Source organism: Octopus sinensis, linkage group LG9 (genome assembly GCF_006345805.1).
Source record: "Octopus sinensis linkage group LG9, ASM634580v1, whole genome shotgun sequence".
Classification (NCBI taxonomy): Eukaryota; Metazoa; Mollusca; class Cephalopoda; order Octopoda; family Octopodidae; genus Octopus; species Octopus sinensis.
The window spans coordinates 39,148,001-39,158,000 of NC_043005.1; the positions used below are offsets into that span (position 1 = coordinate 39,148,001).

At 34.7% G+C, this 10,000-nt stretch overlaps 1 protein-coding gene across 2 annotated transcripts in view; it reads right to left on the minus strand.

Annotated features, from left to right (window-relative positions):
* LOC118764827 overlaps positions 1-10,000 on the minus strand; it is a 1,200,000-nt gene that overhangs the window by 696,591 nt on the left and 493,409 nt on the right. For both annotated transcript variants that reach the window (XM_036505914.1, XM_036505913.1), the window contains one exon: positions 1,954-2,091. In XM_036505914.1, coding sequence (XP_036361807.1) covers positions 1,954-2,068 — 115 coding nt within the window. In that variant the 5' untranslated portion in view covers positions 2,069-2,091. The remainder of the gene's footprint in view (positions 1-1,953; positions 2,092-10,000) is intronic.

Sequence of the window (10,000 nt, forward strand, 5' to 3'; positions counted from 1 at the left end):
AATTACACTATAATATGCATATATGTTTTTATATGTTAGATTTCGGATATTTATAATGGCTTATATATACCCCTCTGTGTTTAGATATATGTTGGCTTTAATGAGGGGTATTATCGACATTGACATCTATCTCTTTCTAATTAATACTTTAGTCTAATCGCTCAATAAATTGATCCCTACAGTGTTCTTTCTTGAAAATAGTTTACCTCTTTGATTTTTCATTACCTATATATATGTGTGTGTGTATATTATATTATATTTTAAACATAATATGCATATATATATATATATATATATATATATATATATATATATATATATAGAGAGAGAGAGAGAGAGAGAGAGAGAGACAGATAGACAGACAGACAGACAGAAAAAGAGAGACAGCGGCGCATGGCTCACTGGTCAGGTTGTTAGATTCATGATTATCAGACTGTTTTCTGATTCCTGGACCGGGTGATGTGTTTGCGTTGTTTTCTTGAGCATAACACTTTTCATTTCAAGTTGCTCCAGTTCATTTGGCCTGTAAAGCTGAATAATTTTGCGACGGACCTGCGCCTCGACCAAAGAACCAAGAAACCGACCCTATGCTCCTTAGAGAATAATGTGGACTAACCTTATATATATATATATTCTTTGAGCTATAGGAACTTAAGTACGAAGGAGGACAGTTTTTCGATATCTTCCCAAAACACCTTGCAAATCTACCAGGCGTCGATGTGGTCGTATTTAAAAGGCCACTCACACCCTGGCAGGAATTACAAAGAATGGCAAAGTTGTATAGTTCACTACTATATTGGGATTAATTTCGGAGAGAGGGCTAGAAAATGAGTTTAAGTTTGAAATAAACAAACATTAACACTAATGATCAAGCCCCGGTATGGGCACAGCCTCTACCTGAAATCATATAAGACTAAAAGAAAGAAGAGAGTTTGAATAGAACACGACGATGTGAGAAATATTATGTCACATGAAGTGTAAGGCCCAATATACCGTTCTTCATTTACCGCTTACATACGCGTGTAGCACGCCCGTGTACACACACACACGCGCACATATGCGTATGTGTCCGTGTGTAGCTTCGTTTTATCTACGTCTGGGAATATTTGCGTGACTCTATGTTGTTAACCTGTGTATGTTAACTGCGTGTGATATATCCTTGACTTCGTTTGCTAGTCTATCTCAATTTCTTTAATCCGTACTAATTTGCGCGCTCACACGTCCAATTATTCTATAGCCATCAAAACATCACGACATAACCAACTGAGATAATTTTAGCAAATCAATAGTTTACATTGTCTGGTATTTGGTATGCCTGTATTTCTCTATATACATGCCACTGACTATTGTATCGTTACTCTTAGCTCATTTGTATTTATGTTATACAAATCCCGTAGACTGAAAATATATTGACTTTTTGTATAAATCTGTCTCTTGTTACTGTAGGGTAAGGTCGAACAACTGTCGTGCTGATGACACCTATTAAAACAAACGTATCAATGACTTCTCTGCTTCAAATCAATAAGTCTAACCTTTTCATGAATGGCCTGTCAACTTAGGAGACTACTTCAATTGTGTGATTATCACCTTTACTCAAATGGCACTAATTTTTGGCCTTTTCGTAATTACAACACATCTTCTAGAGGCGGAGATAATTTTGATAAATAAAAAAATTATGTTCTATGGTATTTGATACACCAGTATATGTCTATATTATTCAAATACATGCCAGAGTTATTTCTCTTCGCTCATGTTTGCTTTATATGTACATATGCATAAGTTTTTTGTTTACCTCTGCTCATACTTTTGTCCAAAATCTTTGTGTGTAATGAAATATATCTAAAAGAGAAGAGAGAATAATTCGGAAGATTCAAAAATTATAATATGCTTTGTCAGTGGTAAGGTAGATAGAAGAAGGTTCCGCTGGTTAAGATAATAATTAATTAAGGTTACCTGGTGAGGCTAGAACAAGTAGTTCAGTGGAACCGGCTGTAAAGAGTTTACTCGGTGGGTTAAGAATGGACCCTGTATATATCCCACCGCTTCCATAAAGCTTGACCTTCAGCATAGCAAGTCGTGCGACTCTGAAACCTGAAGAGGATACGAAAAAGGAATTGCAACATAATCATATGCTCATATATATGTATGTGTGAGTGTGTGTATGCATGCATGCATGTATGTATATATATATATATATATATATATATATATATATATATATATATATATATATATATATTACATATTGATAATAATAATAACAATGATGATGATAATAATGATAATAATAATAATAATAATAATAATAATAATAATAATAATAATAATAATAATAATACAAACGATTGGATGCTAAATATGGACCAAATGTCGGCATTATAAAATCAAAACCGCTGACAATTGGTATAAACACCATCTTGAAGCTGTGACTGAGGGAGAAAATGTGTCGATTCTCTGGGACTTCCCGGTACATATCGACAAAACTATAAAAAACTAATAAACCAGATATTATTATAAAAGATCAGATAGTAAAGATGTGTTTATTAATTGACATGATCACAATATAGCGGTGAAAGAATTTGACAATATCAGTAAATATAAAGACTTGCTAATAGAAATTGAAAAATATGGCATCTCAAGGCCACTACAGTACCAGTGAATTGTAGGATCTCTAGGAATGATAAAAAATATGCTGAAGCCTATTGGAAAATGATACCATGCTTACCATCCCTACAGGAAGTGCAACATATCGTGTTAACTGGAACGACTCATGTAATGAGAAGAGCATTATCGCAGTGAAAACAACATCCATTCATGAGTTTATGTATTTATTTATTTTTTAAATACATCTTTTACCTGTGAATTTGCGTGTGTAATATGTGAATGCATACAATGAGCTCCTCTGCTCTAGGTGTACGGAAAACACTCGGAGAGAAATGGAAGAAAATTTGAAGAAAGAAGAAAATAATAATAATAATAATAATAATAATAATAATAATAATATAATAAATGATATTGCTGCTGCTACAATGATATTGCTGTTGCTACAACTACCGGGGCTGCTGCTGCTAAGGATGATAATGAGGCCCCTGTATGAAGATTAGTGGTAATTTTTTTTTTTTATGAAAACTTAATAATAATTTAACTTCACTTGAAAAGAAAATCTCTAACAGTACACCGAATCGCTTGTCCAATGGTTATACAGGAAGCGCGCCCGTCAGGATGCTGCCAGCCTGATGGCGAAAAATTTTCAAACGGTAGAATATCTTCCCTGAATACGAACCTGGAAGGTCACTTAAACGGGATTTGTCCCAAATTAAACCCCCAAAGTTCACCACCACAACGACCAGAAAATCAAAAATGTAAAAGAACTAAATGGACCGGGAAGAATATAAAGAGGTAATATATGCTTATTACTTTGCATTAAGTAGGCCAACCCAAGAGAAACACACCGCAAACTCCTACAGAATTTGGAGGAGCCGGAATCCAGCTAGCAGACCAAACCTGGATGAAAACAGATTAGCAAATGTTAGAAGAGATATCTTCAGAAATACCAGACTCACAGATGCAGAATTAACCTCTATTAAAAAAGTGGTAGATAATGACCTAAATGAATAAAGAGAAAGATTCCAGGCTTACCATCCCTACAGGAAGTGCAAAAAATCGTATTAACTAGAACGGCTAATGTACTGAGAAGAGCATTATCGCTGTGAAAACAACATCCATCCATGAATTTATTTATTTATTAATTTTTAAATACATATTTTACTTGTGAATTTGCGTGTGTAATCTGGGAATGCATACAATGAGCTTCTCTGCCCTAGGTGTATGGAAAACACTCGGCGAGAAACGGAAGAAAATTTGAAGAAAGAAGGAAAAAACATAATAATAATAATAATAATAATAATAATAATAATAATAATAATAATAATAATAATAATAATGATAATGATGATAATAATAATAATAATAAATAATAATAATAATAATAATAATAATAATAATAATAATAATGATGATGATGATCATGATAATAATAATAATAATAATAAATAATAATAATAATAATAATAATAATAATAATAATAATAATAATAATAATAATAATAATAATAATAATTAATTCTTTTATATTAATAATAATAATAATAAACTTAGTATAGATAACACAAAGTAGTGTTCAAATGGAAGTGATCTTAGACTCCAAATACTTCCTCCTGGGCCGGCGCCCCATCATCTAGCGCTAGCTACAAGAACAAGCTTTATCAAGCTGTTATGGAAACAGTAACTTAGTAAACGCAGTTAGACTTGAGACGTATATTTACATGGAGAACAAAAGATACGTTACAATATATATAGAAAAAAAGAAAACAAAATAGGAGTAGATATGTGTCTTTTACGTATTGTTTTCTTATTTCATAATTTTGTAATCTCCCTTATGTGCTCCAGCTTCACTGTGTTTATCTACCTTATGACCTCTTTCCGTCTCTGTAAAATCACTTCCGGATCTGACGTCTCTTTTTATATAGGTAGTTCTTCATCTCAGTTGTCCAAAAGAATTTCTAATCATTACTCTACATTTAGACATATGAATAAACACAACAATACCTGGCTTAGCAAATTAATTTGGTATCTAAAGAATCGTAATAAACAATTTGATTTAAAATGGAATATTCTATCTAAATCATTTCCGCATGATAAAGGTAAATCTTTCTGTCCGCTTAGTAACATTGATATATATCTTATCCTGTTCTCAGAGAATACTGTTGTAAACACGATTAAAAAACTCATTTATCGCTGCAAACATTGGTAAAAACATACCTTTAGTTCCTATAAGTGATTTCTACCATACAATAAAATTCGACTTTTAACTGTCTTCCTACATTTTACTTCCACTGCTTATATATCTACTTCCAAGCCTTTAAGCCTTATTCCTATTCACCTATTCCTCTATATCCCTCTACTATTGGTTTTCTACTAATTTCTTTCTTCCTCCTCCTTCCTTTTCAACAAACTGCCTTTGACGTTATATCTATTTTTTATCAAGATTTATATGTACCCTACTGAGGTGTGAGAAACTCGAAACCAGCGATCCAAGCTTTACATAGTCAATCCAAACAAGAACTAGCAAGAAAAAGCAACAGTAGGAGGACGTAGAATAAGTACAGTGTTACTGGACGCTCAGGAAAGGTAAGAAATGAAATAGGATTTCACGTTTCGAGCGAAGCCCTTCATTAGAAATATAGAAAAGGTCCAAAGAAGGGAAGACGGAAAAAGAAAATCGCCAACGGTACACACGTGGTTGCATACTGAAATGACCAGAAGGGAATGGGTGAAGAAAATTTCTTTCTAAGACAGGAGAGTGGAAGAGAAGGAGGTATGTGTGGGTATGTGCTTGCGCGCACGTCTGTGTGTGTGTGTGTAATGATAGCACAAGTATGTGCGTATGTGAGTGTGTGTGTGTGGTTGTAGCTGTTTATGTATGTGTGTGGTTGGACTTAGTGTCGCTTAAGGCCATAGGAAGAATTTACAGTAAGAATTTTGGTAGGAGTGGCTGTCTGTTGTGTGTTTCCCTACCCACGTGCGTAGGAGAATGGTCAGTTTGACTGGTAGTTTGAAGTATGTGTGTGTGCGTGTATGTATATGCTGAGTGAGTGTGTATGTATGCGTGAGGTTGTGTGTGGGGTTGTGTCTGTGGAGTAAATGTACGTTACTCTGTGTGTGTGCGTGTATGTATGTGTGTTGTATGTATGGGAGGTGTGTGGGTTCATTTGCGTGTGCATTTATGCGTATGTGTGCGCGTGTGACTGTATATGCGTGTGTACATATGTGTGTATGTATGTGCATATGTATTTTGCGTGTGATGCACACACGTATATGAAAGCTTAGATGTACCCGACTGGGGTATGAAATGCTCGAAACCACCGACCTAAGCCAGCACGGAGGCCAGAGATTAAATGACATTGTTATACACTGTGTTTGTGTGTGTGTGTGTGTGTTTGTGTGTGTGTGTGTGTGTGTGTGTGTGTGTTGTGTGTGTGTGTGTGTGTGTGTGTGTGTGTGTGTGTGTGTATGTGTGTGTGTGTACGCATATTTTATTTACAGCTGATTGCAAAATCTACTCTAGGACGTTGAGATACTTATGCGGCTTCACGTATCTAAGAAAAATATAAATTTTTTACATTAAGTATCAAGATTGATATTTCAGTGTTTGAATAAAATACCTTAATCAGGTAAAGAAATACAAATGCTTTAACACAACTTACGGGAGAGAACCTCTTGTTTTCAATAAACAGTATAATTTCAAATCACCAATGCAAGACGAAATGACAGATTCATCTGTACTAAATTTAAGCCGTAAGCTAATAAGCTTAAGCTAGGATTGTTAATACCGGGGACTTGTCAATGAGAAACCCCGTCTACACAACATCAATGTACTGTAATATATATATATATTATAGAAAGAGACGGAAATAATTTGTAAGATCACCGCTTACAGGAAACAAATCCTGTGACAACTGCCAACTGAATAGCTATGTGGCAAACAGATAAATACACGCCATCTTAAATATATACATACATACACACATATACAGACATAAATACTACTAATAATAATAACTGCCTGATTGAGCAATAGGAGGCACTGGATCTCATGACTTCTCATCTTAATTGATTCGAAGTGTTAGCATTTATATTGTCTTGATATAAAAGATAGGTCACAGCAAATATTCTGCGCAATACCACATATTTGTTTGTCAGTTGTTTGACCTTAACTGCTTGAGCATGTCCCTTTTTTGCTGATGATATGTGCATCTCTGATCACGAGCATGACGAATGGGGGAGCATCATAGCCTTGTGTTGAGAGGAATTCATTTGGGTTTGAATAATTCACCTTTGAAATTATGGATATTTCGTTCAACATCCTTAAACATCTTTATTCAAGGACCTCTTGAGCGGGATGGGCTACTCAACTTGAAAAAATTCTAACTGGGTCCCACTTGTAAGATGTTTATCCTGATATGAGTTTAGTATGTTGCGTACATGTGGTTGTAATGCATGTGGCTGGTGTACCTTTATCAGACGGGTAGACATGATAGGTATACTGGGCTTTGTATATTTGCACCCCAGTGTCACTTTGGTGGCATGCACTGGTCTCTCACTCAATGTTATTTGTAATAATAATAATAACAATAACAAGTCATAATAATATTAATAATAATAATAATAATAATAATAATAATAATAATAATAATAATAATAATAATAATGATAATAATAATAAGAAGAAGAAGAAGAATAATAACAAGAAAGCATCATACTCAGAAAACAAGAAAGCATCATACTCAGTAACAAAACAAGCAAAGGAATATCTAAATGAATTCCGAATACAACCAATTTCGGAATTAGAGATAGACATACAAGAAACAAGCACAGAAAAAGCTAGGCGCATGAAAACCCGTGCCAAAAGTACGGCCTTAGATATTCTGAATAATAAATGGCAAGAAAAACCTCTCTATGGCAAATACCCAAAGAGAGCGAATAATGCAGATATTGACAAAGCCCTGACCCATCAATGGCTAATGTATTGTTTATGGAACTTATGATATTAGGAATTATACAAAGTTTACCAGAAAAACATGCAACACGAGCAAAAGCAGAAATAGTAATAATAGTAGTAATAATAACTGTAAATGTAGATATAGCTATTATAAAAAAAATTAACCAGCATTATCTCGACCTTAAAATATCCCGTCCGTACTGCTAAGCTTAGACTTGCTCGCAGTGAATTATTTCGCAAACCTTGTTCAGTTTCGCTAAAACCTTTCCACATTAGCTATATGAAGACGCCACCTGCTAACATCACTAGCACCACAACAACGACCGTGTAAAATATGGACAAAAAAGAGCTTTTGTATTTTAGAAGGCCATTGGAGTGGCGCTAATATAGTTAGGCATGTGGTAACGATGTCTTTATATAGTTAAAGTGGGAAGGTATTTTTTGTTTTGTTTTTGTTTTTGGCAGCAGTCTGTATGAGAGAAATGTATTTGCTAAATATTACTGTCAAACGCCACTTAAACCATATTTACTTTCATTAGAAGCTGATTTAGTTTTATCAAATGATTCTCTATCTTTATAGAAGCCTAGGTCGTCATCAAATATCTTCCCATGTTGTTAAACCAAAATATTTATTACTGTCGAGATATTTATGAGATATACTTCTTTTAGTTAGCAATCTTCTTCGCGCGCGTTTTCTCCTCACATGCTAAATGGATTTCAAAGACAAGAATCTACTTTGAGTGGTTAATCATACGAAACAATGAGTCGTTTCTAAAATATATCATTACCTCGACTATGTTGTTGCATAGCAAACACAGATCGTATAAGCATGTTATTAATAGTGCCGAAGAAGAAAAAAATACGTTTAACAACCTATCGAGACGGTTATGATTTATCAATTTTCAAACTAAGCTAAGTCATTTTGAGTTTTATGCTGTCTTTCATATCATATTTTTATTTTTTCTTTATTTATTTATTCTTTTTTGCTTTATTTTAACTTTTATTCATATTTTAGCGTTTCTTTTTTTTTCCTTTTGTTGCCAAGGAAGTCATTTATTCCTTCCGAAACTAATTTCGTCATTTTTTTCCATAGACAGTTAATTCCCAAACTGCCGCTAATTACCATCAGTTTTATAACGAATACAAAAATCTACAGAACACCATTCAGACCGACAACAGTACAAGTATGATAATTGCACCTAATATTACATTATCATGAATATTATTACTATCATTCAGTGAGATAGCAATGCATGCCATCAAAGTAACACTGGAGTACAAATATACGAAGCCTAATATACCCATCATGACTGCCTGTCGGATAAGAGTACACTAGGCACATGCATCACAACAATATGTGCACGACATAGTGATCTCATATCAAGATAGACAGTGCATGACCATGCAAGTGGGGCTCCATGTAGAATTTTCCTCAGTTCGAGTAGCCCAACCCGCTCAAAACGTTCCTGGATAAGGTTTGTTTAGGGATGATGAACGAAACATCCATGTTTCCAGAGGTTAATTATTCAAACGCCAAAGAATACCTCTCAACACATCGCTATGATGCTCTGCAACTACTCCTGAGAACGATCAGAGATGCACATATCGTCAGCCACTAAGAGACATGCTCAACTGGTTATGGTCAAGCAACTGACAAGCAAAACTGTGGTAATGAGCAGAATATTTGTTGTAGCCCGTCTTTTACACCAAGGAAAAACATGTACTGATAACACTTCCAATCAGATGAGAAGCCATGAGAGCAACTGCCTGGTACTGCTTGTTGTTGTTGTTGTTGTTGTTGTTGTTATCATCATCATCATCATCATCGTCATCATCATCATCATCATCATAGACATCGCACAGTATACAATATCGTTAGGCACTCTTGTTTGTCCTTCCTAAAGGCCTTCGGCACTCTAATACGTTTTCTGTCTGGAAGTCATCGTTGTTAAATCCTTCTATATTAGCAGCATACTACAGCAGGTCTAGTTTGTTGTTTACCAAATTTTCTGCCATATTTCTTCTTTCCTTGTTGATGCGCACCCATACATTAATCAGCCCACGTCCACGTTTGCTCATGTTCAAGTAGAGCATCATTATTATTATTATTATTATTATTATTATTATTATTATTATTATTGAGTGAGAGAGCAGTTCATGCCATCAAAGTGACACTGGGGTAAAATATACGAAGCCCAATATACCCATCATGACTACCCATCTGATAAGGGTACACCAGGCACATGCATCACAACCATATGTCCGCGACTTGGTGATCTCATATCAAGATAAACAGCGCATGACCTTGCAGGTGGGGCCCAGTTAGAATTTTCTTCAGGTTGAGTAGCCCATCTCGCTCAAAAGGTCCCTGAATAAGGGTTGTTTAAGGATGTTGAAAGAACCACCCATGTTTCCAGAGGTGAATTATTCAAACCCCAA